General features: G+C 41.4%; 1 protein-coding gene across 5 annotated transcripts in view; it reads left to right on the top strand.

Annotated features, from left to right (window-relative positions):
- UVRAG (UV radiation resistance associated) overlaps nucleotides 1-19,657 on the top strand; it is a 98,696-nt gene extending 79,039 nt beyond the window's left edge. For 4 of the 5 annotated variants that reach the window (XM_048293623.1, XM_048293624.1, XM_048293625.1 and 1 more), the window contains exons 14-15: nucleotides 5,886-5,977; nucleotides 17,701-19,657. In XM_048293623.1, coding sequence (XP_048149580.1) covers nucleotides 5,886-5,977; nucleotides 17,701-18,403 — 795 coding nt within the window. In that variant the 3' untranslated portion in view covers nucleotides 18,404-19,657. The remainder of the gene's footprint in view (nucleotides 1-5,885; nucleotides 5,978-17,700) is intronic. The other variant, XM_048293627.1, reaches the window with a different exon arrangement.
- The last annotated feature ends 7,184 nt before the right edge of the window (nucleotides 19,658-26,841 follow it).

Raw genomic sequence — 26,841 nt, forward strand, 5'->3', positions numbered from 1 at the left:
AAGACTTGTTATAATCACAGTGGTTATTTTTCTTTTTTTTAGTTCCTACTTCCCCAAGAAGCTTAAAAAAAGTTTTAAAACCCATTTGGTTATGTTTACTTCCAAACTGTAATTGATGCTTACTGACAGTCTTTTTAAGTATGAAAAATGAAAATGATTTTTAGATGCTTAGTTTGGAGGTACATTATCTAAAGAGCTATTTACATGTTACACTAATGTTGTAGCTTAAGAGTTTTTCAGTAAACCCACATAGGTGTTCAGAGCTAGAGCAACTAGCCAGATTCAGTAAAACAAAGGCAAGCAACACATGAAGAGTTCAATAATCTAGAATTTTATAATTGCCCCCAAAAGGTATAAACACATGCAACTGTTTATATAGCAGCAGGCATTATTTCACTGATCCCCCATGGTTGTTTATATAGCAACAGGCATTATAACAACACTTCCTGTTTTCATTATTGCAGTGCTTAGTCATCTGAATCCCTGCCAGTACTCCTTCATACTCTGAAAAGTCATCCAGGATCTTGTAAAACAATTAACTGTCATTTTATTAAAAATTTTTAAAACTTTATATTTCTGTCCCAGTGTTTGACATTCTCTGAAAACCTTATGCAAATGCTTGGCTTGTGACCAGCTCTGCAAATTTGAAACAACGCTTTTGCTTCTATTTTTCTCTGTAGGTTTTCACATTTGTGGAGCAGATGTTCTTTTGAAATTCTTGATGCTGTCAAGAGATACTCCTCATATAGCTGAAAATAATTCAAAATTGCTTTTGACTGCCTTAATATTTCAAGATCTTTGCATAGTGTAGTAGTGGGTTGGGTCCACCTATTCTGTAGGTACAGGTGCTGCTACAACATCAAGAGCCAGTTGCCTGCAGTGGGGACTAAGGGAAGTCCAAAATACAGCAGATTTTGGCATAGACTTGAATATTATGCACAATATGTACTAAAGTGGCTGCTATTTTTGAACTTTAGTAACTTATTCTGGCTGTTAGACTGCTTTCACGTGGCTTAGAACAAGATGAATATAGCTGGGGAAACAATATGAGAAATGATGAGCAGATGAGTTTAGAATTGGAGTCCTTCTGCACTCCCTCCAAAAAAAGATATTTGAGTCCAGGTACTCTGTAGTTTCTGGCTGGAAGTAAATGTATATGCTTGTATACTATTAGTCATTAAATACTGCTGCAGGAATTAGGATAGGAAATGGACAGTTGTTCTTTGCATATAAATGCAGGACATTATTCTTTTTCTTAAGAGCGGCCGCAGAGTGGCAAACCCCCTAATTTTGATCTCGGGTGCAATCTGCAATTACCCAGAAATAGAAAGATAACTAAATGGTTTCTTTTTAAGCCAACTTAAATGAAAAACTTTAGTAGTCCTATTACTTCCTATGGACTTCATAGGAAAGTAACTGAACCTTTGCAGGTTTGTATTTTAGTTAACAAACGAGGTATCTCTGCTGGTAGATTTGATGAATGAACATTTTGCTGTGGAATTGTTACCTTTAGGAAGGCAGTAAGCTTTTCTGTTGTCTAACATGATTTTAGGTTTTTAAGTCTAAGTCCTGTTGATGAAATAAATCCTTGGAAGCTGCTTGGTTGGCAGTAGAGCAGAGATGCTCAGATTGGAGCTGGTTCACTCCTGGGTATGGACACCTTCCAGTGTAAGTTCAGACCGTTGCAGAGAAGGAAATACAGGTAGAAACTGGAGCAGCTGAATATTATTTTTTCTCATTCTAAAGAGTGTAAACCAATTATGCCCATTTCGTTACAATTTAACTTCAATTTGTTGTGTTTCACCTACAGCTAATACTGTGGTTTTGTTAGTATTAGTCTTTTATGGAAATTCAGTCTTTAAACACTTTCTTAGGAAGCTAATACAAGTTTTTTAAGAGTAAATCTACCTTTCATTCTGAGAACTGCTGTTTTAAATGCAGTTTATTTTAACATTTATGGGTTTTTGTGATATTGGAATATATATTCATAATAGAAAATACCCACTGGTATGATTAGCTGGTCTTCTGTAGAGAAGTTAGCCTTAAAATAAATGTATTATTCTATTTCTTCAGATTTTTCCCTACAGGTAATTCCTTAAATTCTTCTGCCTTGAACTGTTCATGAAATACGATGCATCTTGTCTCCTATATCTTGTTTCTGTGGAGTAAGTGTTGCTAGTAACTAAAATGAGAGCAGCACTTGGGAAAACAAAGCTGTATATAGGAGCTATTTATTGGTATGGAAATCAGAATTAATATTTTATTACTGGAACATCATTAATGATTTACTCAAAGTCCTGTGGAGAATACATGGTCTATGTGAACACAAATCTTGGACAGATCTTCGCTCCAATTAAAACAGGCATGTTTTGTTTGGATGGCTGGGTCTGTAATATCCTGAAGAAACAAGCTAATCTTTAAAATCTTAAATAAAATGCTGATTTTGCAAATTATTGCATTAGAAACTTAGTGTGGAGACAGGTGACTTTTAATAGCAGCAATTGAAATTTGAACTGTTTCTTAGGAGAGTCAAGGCAGCACACAGTTACCTCTGTCTGCTCTTGTTTTCCTGCCCTCTTAATTCTTATGAGCAAAGCAGCTTCTCCCTACATTCTTCTCTTTTTAGAATTGATTTTGATGTTAAAGGGTATTTGTGTGAATCCTACTGTAACAGGTCACAGGGGATCATAGAATGGTTTGGACTAGAACAGACCTTAAAGATCATCCAGTTCCACCCCCGCTGCCCTGGGGTTTCCTCTAGACCTGGTTGCTCCAAGCTCCATCCAACCTGGCCTTGAACCTGCCTTCTGTGGGCAGCCTGTGCCAGGGCCTCACCACAGTCACAGCCAAGAATTTCTTCCCAATATTCCATCTAACCCTGTCCTCTGTTAGTTTGAAGCCATTCCCCCTTGTCCTCTCACTCCAGGCCCTTGTCCAAAGTTCCTCTCCAGCTCTTGGAGCCCCTTTAGGCGCTGGAAGAGGCTCTGGGGTCTCCCTAAAGCCTTCTCTTCTCCAGGCTGAACATCCTCAGCTCTCCCTGCCTGTCTACAGAGCAGAGGAGCTCCAGCAGCCCTTGGTGCATCTCCATGGTGTCCTCTGGACTCCGTCCTTATGACTGTTGTTCAGTGCCTTCCTATTTATTGGATGAGGTGGAGTAACTGGCCCTGCATGTGTGGTGTTGGATGCTAAAAAAATTAAGCTTAAGGGAAGGTGTATGAGAAGTGCTTTATGGTTTGGGGAAAAAACTCAGTTCTTAGTAGTTTTTGGTTTTTTTTTTTTAAATTGTTGGAGGGTAAGGAGAAGAGGAAGAGGAGTTCTGATCCTTTAGGTAAAAAAAGTTGGTTTTTAGCTCCTTCCACCTCCATGTTCCCATTTGCTTGGTGTTGTACCTGTAGTGGCCTGCATCACGCAGCAAAGCAGAGATTTCTTTATCAGGATATGGGACACTACTACAGAATTACACGAAGCAGGAGTTAACCTTTGCTGCATTAATGGAGAGGTAATTTTGGATCCAGACTAAAACCCAATTTATCAGCTGATTTTTGTATGTTTTTTTCTGCCCATAGAAGGCACATAAGTTTTTCAGCAGTTTCTGGGTTTGTAAATACATCATCATCAGCTTGTATTGATGCAGACACAAGGCAGTATTGCTTCGCTTTTAATCTGTTGCAAAGTCAAAATAGTATGCAGGTTTTTCTAGAAGTTTCATGAAACTTGCATGCTAACTTTACTTAATATGCATCCCTACTATTGGAAATACAAAAATGTCTTTTAGTAGAAGCAGTAGTTTTGCTCATGTTTGGATACTGTGCTCACCCATGCCTTCCTCTGATCTGAGCTGTTGGAAACAGAGAGATCCCTTAATCCACTTTAGTTTTGTGCTCTGAAACCTTAAAATCTATGGATGAGTATAAAAAGGGGTATTCCATGAACTTCTGATTGTTGGAGGAGGAACAAATGTAAAGTTTTGAGTTTGATGGGTTTTTTCCTTCTTCATTTCTTTTGCTCCAGGCTAGTTCTCCAGTTAACCAAATCCACTATAATCCCATCAGGAGAATGTGGTGATGGTTTTGTAATTTATTTTGTGTGGTTGTCTTAATCCAGGTTCTGTCATTGTAGCAGAAAATACGAACCCAAGCCCACCGTATGATTTGGCTTTGTCCATATGGAAATAATAAACTGTAATAAATGGCTGCCTGTTGTACAATGTGGTACTGAGGGTGTTTTTCTTCCAAAGTAATTTTTCTTTCTGAAACTCAGACAAGCATAAAAATCATTCCCAATTTCAAGTCTTCTCTGTGAAAAACTGATTGTTTGGGAGAAGTCAGAAATTTTTGAAACTTAAGACACTTTCCTGCATCTTACTGTCAGGAATTATGGAAACAGGTGTGTAATTCTAAAGAAAAGAAATTTAACTTTGAGTGGGACTGTTCTGTGTTTCAGCAGGTAAATCTATCAGCATTGAATTTGTGCAGCATGTGCCTGTATTGGAGTCCAGCAGAGACTTCCAGAGGATGTTTACATATGCTGAGAACTGCTTATTAAGTTGGTAGTGCATCATTTTAGTAGTCTTAGAGATACTGGAATGTAGAGTGTCAGGGTTTTTTTATATTTTAACCTCACAAGAGATAAATTTCTCTGCAAAGTTTCCCTGAAATTTTGAGATTCAAACTTGAAAGACAGACTTTTTCCCTTCTGTGTACTGTTTTCTTCAGAGGTATTTTTAACTTGGTGACTTGTTAAACATGGAGTTTATAATTCCTAGCAGTGACAGTCATGTCATGTGGCTGTCATTTGATAGTTTGAGGGTAAGAACAACTTATAGGAGTCAATATTTGGGTTGAAGTACGCCAGTGTTTATAGCCTTTTGCTTCGCTACGTGGCATCTGATTTGAGTGCTGGATTTAATTATGATGCTAATAACAGGAGTTTAAATGTTGATATAAACTGTATAAGGAGCACAGATATTGATCAGTTGTGTGACAATATGTATTTTTATTTGTTGATATTACTATAAGAATTCTATTACTGATTCCAGCATATTGTGATACACTCAGACTGACAAGTACACACAGATAAATATTTGGAATTCATTAATATAGAATATTGTGTTGGAATTTGGTCTCTTCCCGTAATGGCTGTGTTTTTAAGCTGTGAGCCTGCTCTCCTGTTGCAGATAGAAAATAGGAAAATTATAAGGAGATTTAAGAGTCAGGTTGACTGATTATTTTGTCCCTGTTCTTGTGATGCCTTTTCCTGGTCTTAAAATCAAGTCATACATGGTTAGAAGGGGAAAAGGGATTTTACCTTGGTATTTATTTTAAGGATCCTTAGGTGTACACATCCAGGTCATATGCATCAAGATGCACCCCGCTGAGTCTATCTCCCCAACATTGGGTATAACATTATAGGTTTTACTAATTAGCATATCTATCAAAGATTCCCCAATGAGAGGCTCAAGTGAGCCCCCCTCCCCAAGGAACCTTCCCCTGGATGGTTCTATCTTGGTTTACAGAATGTGTTCTGGAGAGGACCTTGGGGTCTGGGGCACACTGATCCCTAACTACGAAGCTTCTAAAATGTTTAGTCTCTTAGCTTGACAAACAAGTTTAAGAATGTAGGCAAAAAGCACTAGGAATACAGAAGCTGTAAAAAGGTATAACGGGTATAAAAGAAAAGGCAAAAATCTTCATGGCATCACTTGGGCGGGTTTCCTAATACAAGTAGTAAATTGAACATTTTCTTAAGGAGAATAAATATCTTGAAAACTGCTGGATAATCATCCTAAACTTCCTAAAAACCTAGTAAATTAACTGACCGTGATGTTATGTTCTTTGGGATTTGGAAAGCTGTGCTAATTTTAGGGCTTTTTTCTGTTCTTGTAGCTTAGATATCAGCACGGGCTGAGTACTCCAGATCTAAGGCAAACTCTTCCTAACCTGAAAAACTTCATGGAGCTTGGGCTAATGGTTAGATGGTAAGTATTTATTTTTTGTAATTTAAAAGAAAGAGATGGATGCTACAAAAAAATTGAAGGTAATGATTTGTCACAAACAAGCATCTCCTCTTCACAAGCTGAGCATGCTTGATGAGATTGTGACCTTCCCAAAATACAGACCATGTAACTGTCCACAACATTCTACTGTTTTCTTACGCTCTTAAGTTCTTCCATATGATGGGCCCACAACCCTCCTCAGAGGTTGATGTAGCAGGGGAATCCTGTTTGAAAAAAAAAATGTTCTTCACTAGAGGGAGGTGAATTAATTGTTGTCTTAAGACTGTATTTAATGTTTGGTAGCAGGTGCACCTTCTGTATCAAACTGCTTTAGCAGAACAGGTCATAGCCCAGGCAGTCCCTGACTGTGTAATTCAAGTGAGCTGCATGGGAATCTGAATGATAATCAATACAACCTCTCTGTAGTATAATTGCTGCTAATGAAAATAGCTGTTGCATGTTGAGCATTGTTGCTAAATGAGAAGCTACATTAACAGATAACTGAAGGTTATAGTATCTTCCAGGGAAATCCCATGTACTTCTGCTCTGATTCACTCTGGAGGATTCAGACTCATCTTCCACTGTCTGCAGAATCAAATGGGACAGGTTTCTATGTTTTAAGGCTAAAGTTAGTTTAGGTTTATCTTGGAGCAGTTGTATGAGCAGGAGGCTTAACCACTTTTCCTTAAACTGAGGTGAACTTTACTAAATGTGGAAGCACAGTTTACTACCCAGTGTATTTCAACAAATAATGGTTTGTATTCACATGGTTTTAATTTATGCTCTTTGAATTGTGTGCACTCATGCAGTCTCTTGTTTTAAACAATTATTTCATCCTGCATTCTCATCTTATCATAGAATCATAGAATGGTTTGTTTTTCTGCCCTCTTAACTCTCATGAGCAAACCAGTTTCTTCTCCCTCCTGTTTTCTCTTTTTAAAATTGATTTTGATATTAAAAGGTGCTTGTGTGAATTCTACTATAACAGGTCACAGGGAATCATAGAATGGTTTGGGCTGGAAAACACCTTAAAGATCATCCAGTTCCCACTCCCTGCCATGTGCAGGGACACCTCCCACTAGATCAGGTTGCTCCAAGCTCGTCCAACCTGCCCTTGAACACATCCGGGGATTGGGCAGCCACAGCTTCTCTGGGCAACCTGTGCCAGGGCTTCACCACCCCCACAGGGAAGAATTTCTTCCCAATATTCCATCTAACCCTGCCCTCTGGCCGTGGGAAGCCATTCCCTCTTGTCCTGTCATTCCAGGCCCTTGTCCAAAGTCCCTCTTCAGCTCACTTGGAGCCTCTTTAGGTACTGGCAAGGGCTTCAAGGTGTCCCTGGAGCCTTCTGTTCTCCAGCCTGTTCTACAAGCTGAATACCCCCACCTCCAGGTTGCTGGTTGGAATCTTGGCTAAGGAAAACAAATACAGTAGTACAAGAAGCCTCTTCTTTGAGCAGTACTGTAAAAAGTGTTGCTTGATGGAAATTCAGCTCAGCCAACACAGGAAGTAAATAGGTCCTGAGAAAAGGAAGCTCAGTCCCTTGTGCAGTGTTACTCTGTAAGTAATTTCAGGTACAGCTGAAAAGATTCTCCCTGCTTTTCTTTTTTCCTCTAGCAAGATGCATAAAGAAAAGCTTTCTTCATTGGGAAATTATCACTGTGAGTTTTTGTGTGATATCCATCACAGTAGTGTAAAACTCCTCAGATGATCTGTGGTCCCCTCAGCAAATCTGAAAGTGAAAGGCCAGACTCTGACTTCTGTAGCACTTCTCTCTGCTCATTGGTAGAGAGTGGAAGGGGTGCAGGTCATGGTCCTACAGTCTTGAATAAGCAGAAGTGGATTGACACTGAAACATGTGAAATGGGAATAATTTTCACCTGTTCTTCCCTTCTGGCATGTGCTGGCTCTGAAGAACTGATCTGGAAACTTTAGTTATGCCTTGGAGGTTTTGCCACCATACAATCCTGTTGTTGTTTTCTATAGGTGATGCACAATCATTAACAAAACAAAGCACTTTTTTTTAGCTGGATAATATTTCCATGCAGGAATATTAAGCATGGTTCTTCAGGAATATCACATTCCCTTCTTCCCCCCACGGATGTGTATGCCTCATTTCCTTCTCATCTCCAGAACTGGTATGCATAGTTGTTAATTTTTAACTTCTTTTTTTTTTTTAACTGATGATTCCAAACAATGCTTCTTAGTGCTTCCTAATAATATAAATGGAAATGAGGCTTTACAGGGAGTCTAGCTTGAGGGGAAAACTGGCTAGACTTACATAATTGGGCAGAATACAGATGTGCACAGTCCTGTGGATAATACCTGATTATGTACATTGAAACAAGCAGAAAAACCACTAGCTGTTAAAATGAAGACTTGAGGGAAATTTTTGTTTTCAGGTTAATGTGAGTCATCTGATACCCTCTGACACAAACTGTAGTCAATAAAATATTTCCAGGTTATTGTTTGTTTGCAGGATAAGAGCAGGGAGACAAGAGGTTTTCTTACCCACATACTCACTTACACTGCCTGGTTTGTTTGGTCCTGTTGCTGGTCTTCATTTTCCTTTCTGAGCACTGTAGCTGGGTTTTCTGAATTTCACCACCATAATCTTTACCATTTTAGATTTAAAACAACCCCAAAAAATCCTCCCTGGCTTTTGTAGAAGAGCTCACCTATTTCATATATCTATCAGAGCAAATTTGGCTTTAAAATCCCTGCTTCAGTCTTCTATGAGTTCCTTCTATATGTTTTGCCTGGAGCTCTGGGCTAGCCTTTGACCCTTTGGAAGGTCTGCAGAGTCCAGTGTCTGTGCATCAAGGTTTAGTGGCTGGTTCTCTCTGCCTGGTGAGATTTGTGTTGTTTTGGTTTCTCAGACATTACACTGAAATGATTAATAAATGTTTTCACATTCCAACTTGTGTGATTTATTGCAGCAAGCTTGCAGGTCTAAAGCTGTACTTCCATCTTCATATCTCTCCTGATACCAATATCCTTCTGTGTTTACTTTTCTTCCCCCTTACCCCTACTGCAAAATATTATTGTGCTGTATGCAGACAAAATCAAGACAAATCTGTTGGTTCCCTCACACACTGTTAGAGGCTATAGAGCTGCAAAAACTGACTTTCCTGGTAATAAATCTGGATGTTGACTCTTAAGGTGAAAGATGATGAGCCAAAGTTGTTGTTGATTTAAACTGTCTCTGTTGTGGTCCCCCGAATCTTTTCTGTTTCCTTCTGGGAATAATTCTGTCTGTTTCCAGTTTTTTTAGTCCTGGAGTTTCACTGGCTTCCAGAAAAGTAGCTCAGTTTTTTAGGTTGGCTGTTGTGGATGCAAAAGGCCCTATGCAGATTTTCTCTTAAATTCTGCTTCTTGTGAGCAGGCAGTTTATTCCAGCATTTGAGACTGAATCATAGAAAGGTTTGGATTGGAAGGGACCTTAAAGGTCATGTTGTTCCACTTCCCTGCCATGGGCAGGGACACCTCCCACTAGACCTTGTTTGCTCCAAGCCCTGTCCAACCTGGCCTAGAACACTTCCAGAGATAGGGCAGCCACAGCTTCTGTGGGCAACTTGTGCCAGGGCCTCACCACCCTCACAGAGAAGAATTTCTTCCTAATCTCTAATCTAAATCTCCTCTCTTTTGGTTTAAAACCATTCCCCCTTTTCCTGTCCCTCTCTGCCTGTTTAAAAAGTTGCTCTCCCCATATCTCTTAGGTCCTCTTCAAATCCCCACTTTCATATAGCCTGTACATTTTTAATACAGTTTTATTTCTTTTTGCATGTTCAGATTTACCCTTCACAAGTTTAGGCTCTTTAGATCATGGCTGCATTAAATCAAGAGACTGACTCTTTTTCTCTCCTATTCTTCAGCTTATTTTGTTTTCGCTCTGTAACTTAGGAGGGATAGTATTTGTGATTAACAGAAAGTAAAGAACATGCTGCAAACCCAAGCAGTCCAGCAAGGAGATGTTTCCCTAGTGAACAGACAGTAGACTTATCTAATACTGGCAAATACAAGATACTCCTTTGGAAGGGCTTGTCTTAGGCAGAGAGATGCCCTTTTGTGCTGCATTTAAAGGCTTTCCTGAAAAATACTTGAGTGCCAAGGCTTAAATTTGTGTTTTGAGGGTATGTCTTGATTTATATACTTCTAGAATCAAGAGGAGCCCAAAACTTCTTAGTTATGAAAACTCTGGTGACTTAATTAATGAAGATTTCATTTTTTAAAAATGTGTTGCAGAATTTCTTAGCTGCCAAAAGATGCAATTTCATCTTAACTTCGTATTAGCAGCCTTCCTGCTGCTATTGTACATTATTTAACCAGTAATCTCTAAGAAGGTGAGAAACTATTAGTGCTTTTTAGCATGGTTGACATGATATTGGCTCTGAGCTGCTCATGGAGCTTCAGGCATTTCAGATGGCTATAAACCAACTAAAACACCTTCATTTAGTGTTCTTACTGCCATGAGGTCATAGTTTGCAACAAAAAAAGATCAAATGGTGCGTAAGTGTTTGCAGTTTTTTTAAGCATTCTCATAGCAAAGTGCTGTAGCTGTGGAGTTTGGCTTTTGGCCAGGCAATCAAAGTTTAGTATTTTGTCCAGCTGTGTTCCAGTAATGTTCCTCAGAGGAAACATTTTGTGGGGAGGAAAAGATACATATTTGAGCCTGTGAATTGTATTTTGTCCCTCATATTGCTTTACAGTTTCTCTGAGCCACTTGCAGACAGATTAAACAATCACAGGTGAATCTGACTGAAGAAATTCTATCAAAACTGCAACCAGAATGTGTTCACTAAGAAAATAATTTCAGAAATATTTGTGTCTTATTTCAGTCACTTTATCTTGCCTGTTTACAGTGGGGAGTATGTCTTCTGCCTTAGGGCTAAGAATGCTCAAACTGACTATTTATTAACTAGTGAAAATTAGTATTTTGGGAGAAAATAGCTACTACGTCATTTTGCTGCCAGAAAAACTTAGAGCTGAAGTCAGATAGTTAGAATTGGCTTTTGAGATTTGGATGCAATTGAAATATTGAAATTGGTGATGATGCTATTCTCCTATCTATAATGTCCAATAAACCTGAGGCTTCTCTTTTTTTTTTTTAATTTAAAAATCCTGCTTTCTGACAGGAACTGTTCATAGCCATATGCGTGACCAGTTCTAGTGTCATCCAACCTGATGACTAAAAGTCATTAGGACCTGATGACAGTTAATCAAATCAGTTTTTATACTCCACAAGTCACAGGCCATTCTTTTTGGACAGGCGTCCATGCCTGTTTGCTGTCTCAGGAGACCAACCAAGAAATTGTTGCTGGAAGCTGAATCAGCCCAACCCAAGTAATTCAGCTCAAGGCTGTGCCTTAGAGTAAAGGCCTGTACTCCTGCAAGCCAAATCCTTCTCACTGGGGACAATACCTGACAGTCTCTAAAGTTTCTGAGTAACTGGATGATCGTTTTCTAACATTACTTACTTTTTTATATATTTTTATATATTTTTTATTAATTTCATGAGCTGTGAAGCTCAAAGAACAAGGGGCAGTGTCTTTAAACTGACAGCTGGTGGGTTTAGATTAGAAATTAGGAAGCAATACTTCCCTGTGAGGGTGGGGACGCCCTGGCACAGGCTGCCCAGAGAAGCTGTGGCTGTCCCATCCCTGGAAGTGTTCAAGGGTGGGTTGGATGGGGCTTTGGAGCAACCTGGTCTAGTGGAAGGTGTCCCTACCCATGGCAGGGGGATTGGAACTAGATGGTTTTGAAAGTTGGTTTCAACCCAGACCCTTTTGGGATTCTATTCTGGGATTCTTTCTCTGGACTTTGCCTTGATGTGAATGCTGTGAATTCTTGTAACAGTACAGCCTCAAAACAGAAATGGAATAGACACCCTCCATCGGTTCCTTGTTTTCATAGGGATTAATAGCAACCTTGTATTTCTGAGCTCTGTGCCTCTCTCTTAACATTACGTTTGAACTAAAACCTCAATATGACTTCCATTATCACCTGGAGGGAGGTGATGGCACAGGAAAAGATGTAAGTTTAACCCACTATACCCAGAGCCATTATGGGTTTGTTTTATTTGCCTGCAAGACTATGACCATTGCTCTAATTAAAAGTCTATGGAGAGCTATTTATCTTCTCATGTTTGCCTTGTAGACACGTGTCACTCAGTCTGAGCTTGTTGCCTAGGTTGCCCCCTGTGATTAAGAAGAGGCATCCAGGGAAGATGACTTTCCCACTGGCTCTCAATAAGGGATTACCACCCTTCTCTCATTTTCCTTCTCCAGTGACTGTGGAAAGAGCCTAGGCAATTACTTCTTGAATGGCTGATCTCCAAAGTCCTTCATACATATTTACCTCTATCTAGATGTCTTAGTTAATATTTGATAAGCAGATAAACCATACTACTGACTTCATTCCTTTGTTCTCAGATTTGGGCTGTTACCCCTTTATTTATTCCTGATGGAAGCTCGACCCATCCTATTCATATTTATTGGTAACAATGGACAGTTTCTGAACTCTGCTCCCTATTTCTCCAGCATCTTAAAACCTGGTTTTAAAGTCTTAAGGTCTATTTCACCGCATGTCATTCAAGGAACCTGGCTGCAAGTGTTTTTTATTCTAATACATTAGTTTGAATACTTGCACAATAAATGGGGATAACTTCTGCTTTACTGACCTATGAGAAGTTATTTTGTAGATGAGAGAGATTAACAACTTACTGCTGCTATGTTTAAATCACTTGGAAAGATCATTCTGCCAGTTAAATTTAGTAAGGAAGGGAAGATTTTTTTGGCTTCTGGACTAAAGAGGTATTGTTCAGGCATACCTAACATGTTAGCTTGCGTAGCCTTGTTGTAACAACCTTTTAAAGAACTCTCCTGGTCCTGCAAACTAATTAATTTCTCACCCATTTTCCTGTAAGGTCTAGTTTTACAAAGGAATTTAGGAATGTTTCTTCTGAGGTGGAATTCAAACTTACATGCCCACTGCAACAATTTTTAAAGCTGTTTTTCTTGTGCTAATTAGACACCTCAGTTTTCATTTTGGTTTACTCGGACACTTAAATTTCTTCTGCCTCATAGAAGAGTTGCTACTGTGCCTAAATTGAGCTGATCAACACTTGCTGAAGAATCACAGAATATCCTGAGTTGAAGGGATGCACAGGGATCATCAAGTCCAACTCCTGGCCCTCACAGGACACCCCAACAATTCCACCCTGTGTCTGAGAGCATTGTCCAAACACTCATTGAGCTCTGGCAGCCTTGGGGCTGTGACCACTGCCCTTGGGAGCCTGGTTAGTGCCCGACCACGCTCTGGGGGAAGAACCTTTTCCTGATAAACAACCTACATCTCCCCTGACACAGCTCCAGCCATTCCCTTGGGTCCTGTTCCTGGTCATAGAGAGCAGAGATCGGAGCTTCTGCTCCGCTGCCCCTTGGGTGGCAGCTGCACACTGTGGGGAGATCCTCAACCTCCTCCAGGCTGAACAAGCCAAGTGACCTCAGCTATTCTGCAGGTAACTTGGGGTTTGGCAATTAGGCAGTCCTATGCCATACTGGAGTCTCTGTCCTTTGAAGAGTTCAATCTAAGATAAATTAATTTGAGCAAGTTTCCAACACAGCACAACAGGTAAGAGGTATTACTCACTCAAGATGGCAAAGAGACTGCCTTGGGTTTGATCTCTCCTAGAATTACCAGGAGAATTACCAATTGCAAAACAGTGTGCCCCTGCAACTTCAGGAGCTGGGATTAAACCTAGGTCTGCTTTCTGCTCTTCTTTATCTCTGTGTCCTCCTCATCTGAGATGGCACTTATTCTTGTGAGGTCTTGCACCTTGTGCTGCAAAGTGATGTATTCAACAGGAGGATCTACTCCATACCCATCTATAGGCTGCTGTTCAGGCCACTGTGTTTGTAAGCTGTCTGGGCGCAATTCTGACTGCTTATGTTCCAGGCAAGAGTTTTTATCGTTCAAATATTGTGTAAAGAGTAGATAGTCTTGTCACTATTTTGACAAACGCACATCTTAAATCCACAAGGTACAGCTTGAAATTCTTCCTGAATTAGATTTTAGCCTCTTAAATACCTATTTTAACCTGTGCATGATTGAATAAAATCCAGAGAAGTGGCAGAATTTCCTATAAACCTTTTAGTCGTTCTGCCTGGAAGGGGAGATGGGAAGCCCTCACTGCTATACAGGGTGTTACAGATCTGATGCTTTGATGTCAAATTCTTCTTTTACTTTCCAAGGGATACAAGTGTCCTGTACCATAACTTCTGTAGCTGCCATAGAGACTGTTTCTGCTGTTGCTGTGGAAGTCTCTTGGTGAAGCTGAACACAAACTGTTGGCAGAACAACTAACATGATACATCTCTGCATCTGGAATCCATTGCACATGAAGAAAAAAAAAGTTATCCTTCCAGTAAATCTTGTATTATACCTAGTCTTGGGGGTTTTTGCTGGTTTTTTTTGGTTGGTTGATTGGTTTGGTTGGTGGGTGTTCTTTAATTATTTTTTAATTATTTTTTTAAATTACTATTTCAAATGTGGGGATTGTTTCTCTGGATTGCAGCCCCCCTTGGTTCCAGTTCAGCAGGAATATGTTTCCATTTCCTGACATCTTGATAGAAACCAAGTGGAATTATTTTTATCATTGCTGTTGTAGGGGGTGTAGCACTGACCGTTTCGGGGAATGGCCCATTTCTTTTGGAAAAGGATGGCAATCATAGAATCATTAAGGTTGGACAAGACCTCTAAGGTCATTGAGACCAACCATTCCCCGAGGCCAAGGTCACCACTGACCTATGTCCCTAAGTGCCACATCCACACATCTACAATAAGTGGCCCTTGAGTTTGAAAAGAAGATCCTGTGGGAATAGTGTCCACCCCATCTTCTTGCATACTCACTATTTTAAATGCTAATGGGCAGCTGATTTGTCAGATAGGTCCAGACTTAAAAACAAATTAGATACAGCTCATTCTAGAGCTGCAAAATGCTCAAAACTCTCTTGCCTGAAGGCTCCTTTCCTCCAGGCTTGAATCAGGCTTAGGCTGCTCTTAGCAGAAAGACTAGTCCCAGCCTGTGCTTTGTACCCAGTTTTGTAAAGAAGAGGGGAGAAGGAAGTCCAGTTCTGTTACACAGAGCCACTGCTTGTCCTTCTTTCTGTGGCTCAAGGTGGGACATGCATCTTGCCACATCTCTTTGGCAAGATGTGCAAATCATCCTGTTATACACTGTCCTGCCCAAAGAGGAGAGAGATATTCAGCTCTGCAACATGGGTCTATCTAGAATAGGAAAGGCAGCAAAACCTTAGATCTCTTGCACTGAAATGCACCAGCTGCTTCTTTGCAAAGTGTCCTATAATTTGAGTAGTGATCTGTAGTACTTAGCTATCACTTGTCCTGAGCAATTAGTTCACATAAAAATGGGATGATATGTCCTTTGACTCAGTGAAGTGTCTAGAAAATCTGTCTTTGTGAATATTTGTGCATCTTGGAATTTGGGTAAATTCCTAGAACTTGTCATTTAACTATAAGATAAACAGAGTCTCATCAAATAAGTAATACAGAGTATTTATTTATTTTCTGAATGAAGGCAGAAAGCACTAAACTGAGGGAAGTGAGGGCAAAACAGACCATCCCTAATATATCTGCAGTGCAAATTGCCTGAGTAAAGTTCACAAGTGTCCTGCCACAGATTCTTGCGTTTGTCATATTACTTCATTCTAAATATAAGTGGTTGATGGTGTAGGAATTGGTTGAAAGACAAAGCTGTTAAGGCTTTGTGGAGTTTGCATTCAAAAGTCTGAAACAGCTGTTGAAATCTAAGAAGAAAGTTGATGGTTTTGCTGCTGCCTTCATGTGTGGCCCTTACTGTGGTAGCTGGTATGGGGTCTGTAGCTCAGACCCAGGAAACCGTAACGGGTCTGGAGAGATGGTCCCGCGAAGAACCGTCTTCTTGGAGCCTGTGTAGTTTTCCCTCAGCCACCGGAGTGCCTTTGCAGAGAGGCTAACAGCTCTTTAGTGATTTTCAGCTAGTGATTTCAGCTCTTGCTCTGTGAGGCAATCTCCAGGCCAGACCAGGAGGAGAGAGACGAGAGGCCCGTATAGCAGTTCCGCATGAGGCAGCTTTATTAGCCTACACCCTGCAAAGGGAGGCTAGGGACGAGCTTTCTAATCTCACAGGGGCAGAGGGCTAGATTTTATAGGGGTACAGGGGTGGGTGTGAGAGGGTAAAAGCCAGTGGGTTACAAAGGATCTGCATAGGATCTCCAAGAGGATCATGGGTCTGTGTCCTCTCTCGCCGTAACTGAAAGGTGGCTGCCTTTTCCAGGGGGAGTCTGCTGCGAGGTTGTGCAATCTCCCTATCTCAGCAGGCTTCTCTCCAGGGCAGAGGCTGGGCATACCCCACACCTTACCTCTCTGCTTCACTGTCTGCAAATGTGTATTCTGAAAAACAGCTTCTCCTTAAGGTGATTTGAGGGTTTTGTGGAAGAGACAGAAGCCCTACAGAGGCATTTAGGGGCAGCCTGGGAGGAGTTAATATGGCAAAGGAAATTCAACAGCAGTAGTACTACTCACTGCCTTCCCATGGGGACGCTTATTCTTCACAGAGGGACTTGTTGCAATCTACTTTATTCTATTTACAAAGGGGAGCAAAACAAGAAAAGTAATGTGGAAAAGGATCCGAGCTAGGGACTACTCGTAACTGCTGTTTCAAGATTTTCCCCTGCCAGACAGATCCCAAAATGTGTCAGGCCTTGAGCAGAAGGTGTTTCTTTTAAATGGAGTTCGTGAAGGAGTTTCATACTGACAGTGGTTGAATCTTAGAGTTGTATATTCAGCAGATTGATAATAGCTGTTTTTTAACTTTTTTTCTTTAATTTGGAAGGAGAACGAACCAGCTGCTTATGTTAATGTACAACATACTATTTGCATATAGGGTGATTATGTTTGGATAAGTATTGAGCTGATGAAGGAAAATTCTCATAACACACCCAAGATGACGTAAAGTTGATTTTCCAAATCATAGAGCTTGAGACGGTGAAAGTGGCTTGTGGAACTGTATTAAACAGTAAAGTCAGACTTGTAAATGAATCTTGATTAGTTCATGTTCTTCAAGAAACAGAGGTTGACATTTGTCCAAAAAGTTTTGGAATGACTGGCACAGAAAAGCAGAAGATCTGGCAAGAATAACCCTCTGCAAGTAGTGAAGTTGGTGTGGTTTTTCTCCTTTGTGCAGTTGTCAGGGAAGTCCGCTGTTGGATTCTTTACTCATAGAGGATTCAGCCATTATTACTCACTTTTGAAGAGTTTATGATGAGCCAGTACAGGCCATAAATACATAAATATATGGTCAACAATAATATTTCATAAAGTGCAGAATGGTCCTTTAAAATGGTGTTAACAGTACAAATTAGCATAATGTGATGGTTTCTTGGGTGATTGACTCACCAAACCATAGAGCTGTGTAGGTGTTCCTACACAACCTCACTGGTTTTCAGTACAGGTGTCCTCTGGGGTGTCTTCTGTGGTTCATACGGCACTAAACACATTTGGGGTTTTAGCACTTTAGGATATAAGTTGTTGGCCAAATGGAGCCTGGAGTTGTGATAAAATAATTGCTTCAGCCTTTGATTAAACATCTGTATTGCTCATGAGCGTGCCTGATGGGTGTGATCTATTCTCTCCTTCTGTTACAGCGATCGACACCATACATCCAGTGCAATTCCTGTTCCAAAGAGACAGAGCTCTAGCTTTGGCAGATTGGATATTGGCTTTTCCAGTGGGCTTCCTTCTCCAGATAAAGGACTCCGAAAACGAGCCAGCACAGGAAACGAGAGACTACAGTACAAAACTCCTCCTCCTAGTTACGACTCTGCTTTAACACAGCCTGTTGCTGTCACAGCCCTTGTTGGAGAGCTGGATAAAAATCCTGGACCCATATGTTCTTCCTTGGACACCTCTATGGATTCCTCCAAAAGAAATACCAAGAAAGGCCAGGACTTGTGCAGTAGTTTAAACGGAGAAAATGGGAGCCTAAACAATATCCAAGATAGGCAGGAATCATTTTTACAATGTTCTAGTGCAATAAATGGGGCGTTTCTGCCTGGTGAGTGTTCTGACACCATGAGCAATGAGCAGCCCTGTGAGTTTCAGCCTGCACTCAACCCCGTCCTTTGCTGCACTGTGGAGCAGGCAGAGGAGATCATGGGTATGGAAGCAACGGGGTTCAGCGCAGGAGATCAGCTGGAAGACTTTAACTCCATCCCAGTGGAGCATGCTGTAGCAGTGGAGTGTGATGAACAAGTCCTGGGGGAGTTTGAGGAGTTCTCTCGAAGGATCTATGCACTGAATGAGAACATGTCCAGCTTCCGCAGACCTCGTAAAAGTTCGGACAAGTGAGCTCGGACAGGGATTTGATAGCAGACATTGAGGTGAAATCAGTGATCTGGAATAGAAATAAAATTGCACTTATTCTTTATATTAATTATCAAAATAAAAAAGCTTAAGCTGTTCCTATGGTGTTAGACAAATGGACTTGAGCACAGTAACACAGGATTATGGTGTATTCACAGCCCAGGTAAATTTTCATTCTTCTTCAAGTCTTTTTATGTCTGGTATTTATAATCTGTTGGATGTTTTGTGGGGTTTTTTTTCCTTTGGCATTGGAATCTGTTTATAAAGGCTTTCCTGAAAACAACTTCTAGTGCTGATCAGCCCCTTCTATGAATATTTGTTAAATTCTTAATTATTATTTAGAGTTAAATTTATTTTAATCTTTTCAGAAGAAAAAACCTTAAATTTAAAATACTCTTTTGATAAGATGTCTTTACATTCTCCTGCATACTCCTGTGTTTGCTTGAGCAATGTAGTCAGTATTAGAGAAATACCATGAATTTGTTACAATTGGACAACTTTTTGGTTTTTGTTTTGGCTGTGCTCTGTAGCCTTTGAAGTTCTACTTTGCACTGAAGAGGCTTCAGTTGGTGGTGTGAAGTTGCTGGAGAATGAGCACCTGTGTGATATCTGCAGTTTCCTTGCACCTGGTTAATCAGAAATGACATTTGGGGGTTTTTCCACTCCTCCTTTCCTCCATACTTGCTCTTCCTGCCAGTGGAAACTTTGAGGAGTAAATCACCTCTAAGGTTCTGTATAATAATTTCAGCCTGACTGTTCCCCACTGAGGTTGGGCACAGATCTCATTAGTAGAAACTTAATGAACCCAGTACCAATGTGGGGTTCAGCTGCTGCCCTCCAAGGTATGCAGTGGGGACAGCGTCTCATGAGACACTTCAGACATCTTCCAGAAAACCCAAACTGGGAATGAAGCACTTTGGAATTAGGTGAATGTGTGGAATTGCTCCACCCTCTGTAAAAAGGAGGCACTTAACATTATTCATCTGAATTAATATTTTTTTTTAAACCATCTATACTTTGGAGGGAAGAAATTTCCAGTGGTTTGCTGGAGGTGCAGTTTGCTGTTGGGTCACATGTGTTCAGCTGCACTAATGGGAAAGCAATTTGCAGCCTGCTTTGTGATTCCTGGTATGTGTTTCAGTTTGGATTTCATTGCTCTTGCTTTCTATATTGTATACCCAAGAATCTGGGCTCAGCTGTGAGCTCTGAAATATAAAAATATATAGCAGAATAAAAATACTTCATCATGCCTGGCTTTTTTTTCCTCTCCCTCGTTTATTTTTCGTTTATTTTCTTTTGAACTCACAACCTAGTCTTTTCCTAACTTCACTGTAAGGCTAGCTGAAACAAACTTTTTAAAAATGTGGATATGTATAACCTCAGCTTTCTGTTGTCAAAACAAGATGTGTTTGTAAGAACCAGTATACATAATAGCATTGCTCTAGAATATGCATTTCTCCAGGTAACACCTTAATGATTGTATTAAAACTATATTCACATTACTTCTGTTAGCTTTTAATGGTTGTGTCTGTAGTTGAGTCATTGGATCAAGCCTCTCTGCAGCAATTTGTTGGCTTTGGTCTGTCCCAGGATGATGTGGTAGATGAGAGCACTCGGAGACCTTGATTTTGAAACACTGAACATGATTTCAGGTGCAAAGTTGGACACATCCATGAGTATCTTCTCCCTAGAATTAGCTCCTCTGTTCCAACCTCATGAAAACTTCCCCAAAGGAAGTGCTGCAACAGCTTAAGCCAACATCTTTGGAAAGGAATAGGTAGGAAGCTCTTGCTGTGCTTTGGCCTAGAGAGGGAGAAATAAACACCTGAAAGCACAGCACTTAGTAGTGATGAGCATTAAGATATTCTGTCCTGGGCCTGTACCATCTTCTGATACCAGTATAATTTCAGGTGAAATTTAGTAACTAGGTCAGTTTTGCACCCTGTGGGATGGGATCTGGTAAGCTTGAGGCAGCACAGACCTGTTCGTATGCACATTTATGTTCCTGTGTAACAGAAAGGCATTAGCTTGTGTGTGATGGTGACTTTTCAAAGCAACCCAAAGAGTAGTTGTGAAGCCACTATGTTTCATAGCTGAACATGGAGCATCTCAGTGCAATTAAGCAACATGTGAAATTAGGTTTGTACAGCATCAATGGGAATGGGACTTCTTTTTTTTCATTAGTTGTTTATTTCTCAGGTTGTACAAACCAAATGAAGTCTAGTTCTCCTCCCCGATGCTTTATTGCTGTTCCTGTTTAAGCCCTGTAATTGTTAATGTGTCAAGCACCACGGCTGATTTTTGCATTTGTTGCACAAAGCTGCTCAGAAGGGCTTTCTATGGATGTATCTTTAGTTAGCCTTAAATTATCCCTGTGTTTTTCTTCCACTTCTACCACTTTCCATGTAGCAGGTGGTGTGAGGTGGGACAGCATCACAGGGCTGATGAAGCATTGACCAGCTCCTTATGGCTGTGAGGGCAGGGGTTGTACAGACTGCAGCCATGTCACAGCTTTCTCCTTTTGGTGTTTATTTTTTTCACCCCCTGTAAATTACTTTGGAAATAGTGTCGTGAAAGAGAAACAAACAGTAGGTTTGAGGGTGAGATGATGAATCACAGTGTGCTTTCAGTTTTCAAGAGCCTTTCATTTCCTGCAAAGGTGTGACTCTTAAATGTGTGCAACTGTCTTCAAATGGAGAAAGCATTTCATTACAATCTTTACCCCTCATTAGAAATCCTTAAGATTTTGGAGCATATTAGTTTTGGAAGATCAGATCCCACTATATTTTTATAGCAAGCACAACAGCACTGGCTTATCCTTGCTTGACCAGGTATTTAAAATAAGCGAGACCAGAATATCCCATAGTAAATGACACATTAAAGCTATGTTGGCAATTTCAGGAAAGCTCATCTCTATTTATAAAATAAAACTGATTCATATCTCTTAACTTGTGTCTTCTTTAATGGCTCCTTTGTTTTTGTTTTCTTTACAAGCCTGGTTTAAACCACGGTGCCCTGCCCAGCCCCAAAACTCCTTGGCTTATTGTTCATCAAATCAATATTGCTCCAAATGTGAATGGTTGGGCAAGAGGATTTGCCTGAAGAACTGACTGCCTTGCTGGCTCCAAATCCTGTTTCAGAAGAGCTTGTGCTACAGTTCTTTTTCATGCTTCTCTCAAAAAGATGGCATGCAGCTAGAAAAATAGCTCCAGCCTATGTTGGGGCTGGGATTAAGCTGGATTTGTAGACATTTATGGATAGTGAAAATACTGTGTTCCTTCATCAGGGAAGCATTGCTACTTGTCCAGCACCTGTGATCCCAGCTAATAATCAACATATGTCTGCCCAAAATGCTGATGTGCACCTTGAACAAGAGTCTGCTGCATGAGTCTTGGCAGGAGTCTGTCCATGACTCGTGAGTCTCTGGTGGGAAGCGGTGAAGTGTGACGAGCTACAGGGACTCCCCAGGCATCATCAGGAATTTTGGGTTGTTTTTTTTTTTTTTTTCTCCCACCCAGTCTGTCTATCAGCAGAGAGTAAAAACCCAAGACATCATCTGTATAGTCCAGGAGCTGAAGTGGGAAGATACAGGAGAGAAATTTTACTTTACTGAAATACAGTTGCATGAAAGTGAAGAGTTAGGAATGGAAAGAATAAGATGGAAGTGCTGCTGGAAGAGTGGACTTAATCTAGATAAACTTTGAACCCCTCTGTGCCTCATTCTGTCACCTTTCAAATGGCCAGAGAGGGTATGTCTCCTTGCTTTCTGGATTTTGATCTTGTTCAGGTCGAAGTGTTTGCATGTGCTCTGTCTGCTCTGAAATGATCAGGTTTAGCTGGTATCTCTGGGCAGCCAGAGTCTCCAGTCTACAGGCAAGCTGTTCTTAATCCCAGGTAGAAAAGTATTTTCCAAGAGAAAAACCGTTATCTAATCAAATTTTTTAATTGCTGGTTACTTTAATATCACTTTATTGTGTATATGGTAGAATGCAACATTGGTTTACAATTCTTCATTAAACAGTATGAAAGCTTTTTTGCCCTAAATAATTGTGAGATGTCAGGTCAGCTCTGCTGCTGCTTAATTTAGTGGTGAATGTATTGCATTGACTGGCTCAACATTTAATCTGCAGGACTCTTCAATCTTGCTTTACTAGGTTGCTTTTAATAGAATCCTAGAATAGGCTTCTACGGGACCTTCAACATCATCCAGTTCCACCTCCTGCCATGGGCAGGACACCTTCCACTAGACCTGGTTGCTCAGAGCCCCATCCAGCCTGGTCTTGAACACTTCCAGGGATGGGGCAACCCCAGCTTTCCTGGGCAACCTGTGCCAGGGCCCCACCACCCTCACAGGGAAGCATTTTTTCCCCAATATTCCATCTAACCTTAACCTCTGGCAGTGAGAAGCCATTCCCCCATGTCCTGTCATTCCAGGCCTTTGAACAAAGTCCCTCTCCAGCTCTTTTGGAGCCCCTCTAGGCACTGGCAGGGGCTCTAAGGTCGCCCTGGAGCCTTCATCAGGCTGAAGAGTACTGTTTCTCTTTTTTTTTTTTTTTAAGGCAGAGCTGCTCCAGCTCTCACAGCATCTTTTGGTGATGGTGCTTGAACTGTGAGCTGAGCCTGGACTTCTTGAGTCCATCTGGCCAGCTGCCTTATGTATTGTGTTTTTTATGTCTCTATTAAAAAGAAGTTTGCAAATCAGGTTGTATGGTCTCGTCTCAGGTGTTAACTGAAACCATGGATGAGAACTGATTGGCAACTCCTGAGCTGCCATAGAATACTGATGCTTATATAAACAGATGTACATAGAACACTCCTCCTGCCTCAAAATTTCATACAAACTGTATTTATTTTTAAAATGCAGCAATAAGGTAGTTCAGTCAATTAAGCTGCACAAAAAGCTGTAAACCTTGAACATGCAGCATTGGTACAGGTAGAAAACCTGCCAGCCCAGCCATGGTGCTTCTGCCAGGCGCATGGGTATGGGGATTGCACCTTGTGGACAGGGCAGGCAGAGGAACTCCTGCTCTTGGGGGGATGTTTCTCTCTTCGTGTTTCATACAAAAGGTGGCAAGATGGAGACATCACGATGGATTATTGGGTTCCCTATCCCTACCCAGATCTGAATCCCAGCACTATCTCTTGGTGACTGTTCTGCTTGTGAGTATCTTTGGACTTCCTCTTTCAGGAAGGCACTATCTAGCTGGACAGTTGATTGCTGCCAATACTGCCAATGCTAAGTGCATCTAGTTTCGTCTGAGATTTGCACATGCTACAAGCAAGGCATTTTTTAGGAAAAAAAATCTCCTTTTCTTTACAGGGTGTCTCCAAAGGAGGACTTTCACAGACTTCCTCATCCTTCTTTGGTGGAGCTCTGCTGCAGAAAAACATCTGTCTATTTTTCAGCCCTTGCTTTTCTGGTTTTTCTTTCAGGAATCTGGTTTCAGTTGTTGGTCTGAAATTCTTGACAGAGTTTGGGGTTGTCTTCTGTAGTTTCATCTGACCTGGGTAGCTCTGCTCAGAATGGGGGTCCTGGGTTTGGAAATAATTTTCCTGTATTAATCTTCTCCCTGCAAATTTGCAATGATGGTGAAATTTCACTGCAACCCAATACATCCTCAGTGGTTTAATTGGATATGTGAGTGCACAGCAGAAAGACAGAGGACCCTTCTGTTGGTCTGTTTTCTACGGGTTCAGTTGTGCCCTGTGCGGGACTGAGCACAATTCCTTTAGGTGAGATGAAGCATCTGCTGGAGGTTTTGATAATATCTCAGCTTTGGGGTAATCTCACAGACTTTCTCCTTTCTTTCACAGATGTTGAAACTAATGCTGAAAAGAGTGTCAATAAACCAAGTTCACTACTGTCTACATTGCTTTCTAGGGAGTTCTCCTTTGTCTTGATGCCTCCTCTGGAAGATGCTGAGGGTTCCTGTACATGAGCCACTGTGCTTCTGGCTACAGCTTGACACCTGACCTCGAGAGATCTGAAATCAGATATGCCTGGTGTTAGAAGATCTCTGGGCCTGGATGAGTCAAAACTTCTGCCATGGGAATTGCTGGTTGTACTCTGCTCCAGAAGCACATTGGAATTACAGTATGGTTTAGATTGGAAGGGACTTTAAAGACCATCCAGTTCTACCCCCAGCCATGGGCAGGGACACCTTCTAGTATCTAGTGGTCTAGTGGACCAGGTTGCTTCAAGCCCTGTCCAGTCTGGCCTTGAACACTTAAGTGATGAAGTATCCACAGCTTCTCTGGGCAGAAGTCCTCAGTCCTTGGCAGAAGGCAGAGATGTTCCCTACTGTATTGCAACACCTGCACAGCATCAGATACCTGTTCCTTCACCTCAAAACCAAAATGCTGGTGCCAACACTGTTTTTTTTTTTTCCACTGGTCACTACAGATGAGGTTCTAGTGGTGAGTGTTAAAGCTGAGCTTAACAGAGGAGCTATGAGTTCCTCCTTGTGACCTGGCTGTGGTTGCCATGGGATAGGCATTTTGTCAGAGGAGTGTGTGTGGTGAGATGGACGTTCCAACCACTGTGATGGAATTAGAAAGCACCTTTCTGGAGGCAAATAAAGGTAAAGCCACACTGGCTGCAAGGGCAGTTGGGGCAGTGCACAAATGCTCTTCTCCTGATGATCAGGAACACAGGACTGTGCTGGCTCCAAGATACTTGACCTGAAGAGCAGAAACACTGCTCTTCCTTGCTGATGGGCTGTTCCTCCTCCAGCACAGGTTATATTGTGTGCTCAGGCAGGACACCTTCAGTTCCTGTGCAAGAGAAGGACGAAAGCAATTGTATGGTGGTTTCCTGCAGTCTGCGAACACCTTCTTTAAACCCCTGTTTGTCGGCAATTGAATCACGGACCCAGACCGGCAAGGAATCTGAATCGTTTATTCAAAGGAATGAGCTGGTTTTATACACTTTTCTAAGGCACAGTATTTCCTTATATGGCGTGACCTGTACCGTGTTGCCACATCAGCAACACACTTTCTCAATGTCCTTCTATGAGGTGATCACTCGCTGTTCACCCGTCCGTCAGCTCCCGGCAGGCTCCTCTCTGTTGGGGTCTGATGTGTGACACCTCCTCCCCCCAGGGTCTGGTGGACACAAGCTTCTCTGTGTGCCACCATGTGCTCCTTTGTGCTGCCATGTGCCTCTGCAGGCAGGTTTTACAGCTCACAACCCAATTCTATCTTATAATTCCCCATACCTCTTGGCAGGCTGAAAGTTACCTGGAATTCTCTAAAAACATTCCCTATTTTCTGCTTCTCTGTTACATTTGTAACCACAAAAAAATTACTTGATTTGGAAAGAGGTTGATAACGTCACATATTTTTCAGATGGCCTTGAAGGCAAGTGCCCTATGGATTCTGTATGGCTTCTCCGCCTACTGATGTCTGTCACATGTCCCTTTGTGCTTTGTGGGTGTTGGTCTCTTCTCCCAGGGAACAAGTGATAGGACAAGAGAAAACAAGATGTGCCACAGGAGGTTTACATTGGATAGCAGGGAAATTTTTTTTCCCAGAAGTATTGTCCAGCCCCAGCACAGGCTGCCCAGGGCAGTGGTGGAGTCCCCATTCCTGGAGGGGTTTTACAGATGTGTAGATGTGGCACTTGGGGACATGGGTTAGTGGGGGGCTTGGCAATACTGGAGGAACAGTTGGACTTGATCATAGAGAGCTCTTCCAACCTTCATGATTCTGTGATTTTATGTCTGTTCAAGAGTATTGACTTGGGCAGCTAAAAACTCTTGAAACTGCAGCATCTTATTTAATTCCCTGGTAAGTTTAAGCACATTCAACAACGTTCCTGCTGCACGTTTTTACCATCTACCTAATTTCGTTTTAACATCTCACCTTTGGCTTTCATATTCCTCATCGACCAGGTGGACCTCTCCTTTCACAGATCACCTTTCTTGGACTTTGAACACTGATAAAAGGCAAGTGCAGGTCCACAACCTGTGGCAGCACTCTACCTTTGCCTCCAAGTGTGCCTTTAATAACCTTTTCCCCTGAGTTAGCAGGAAATGTTCTCGTGCTGAAGTAAGTGGAGGGCCCTGGCTGGCTTGGCTTGGGATTGTTTTTATAATGATAACTTTGTTCAATAATGCATAGTGTGACAACAAAAAGCAGTTGTTTGGCTACCCTATTGTCCATGGAGGAGACTTGCTGAATTGGGGTAGGATTTATTCTGGGTGAGAATTCCAAGATGCTGTCAGCTTTGCTGGGGACTTAAAGGGCCAAAGAGGGAAGCTTTATACCTCCCTCATGTTAGACAGATATCAGGTACAGGAGTGCGTGGGCTCGCTCTGTGCAGCAGAGCTTCCAGCCTTAATGAAAAGTGTTGCTGCCTTGAGCAGAGTTTGTCAAGCTGGGGGGCAGTGGAGTAGAAGAACATTTTTCACCCCCTTTGGCTA

This window comes from Corvus hawaiiensis, chromosome 2 (assembly GCF_020740725.1).
Source record: "Corvus hawaiiensis isolate bCorHaw1 chromosome 2, bCorHaw1.pri.cur, whole genome shotgun sequence".
NCBI lineage: Eukaryota > Metazoa > Chordata > Aves > Passeriformes > Corvidae > Corvus > Corvus hawaiiensis.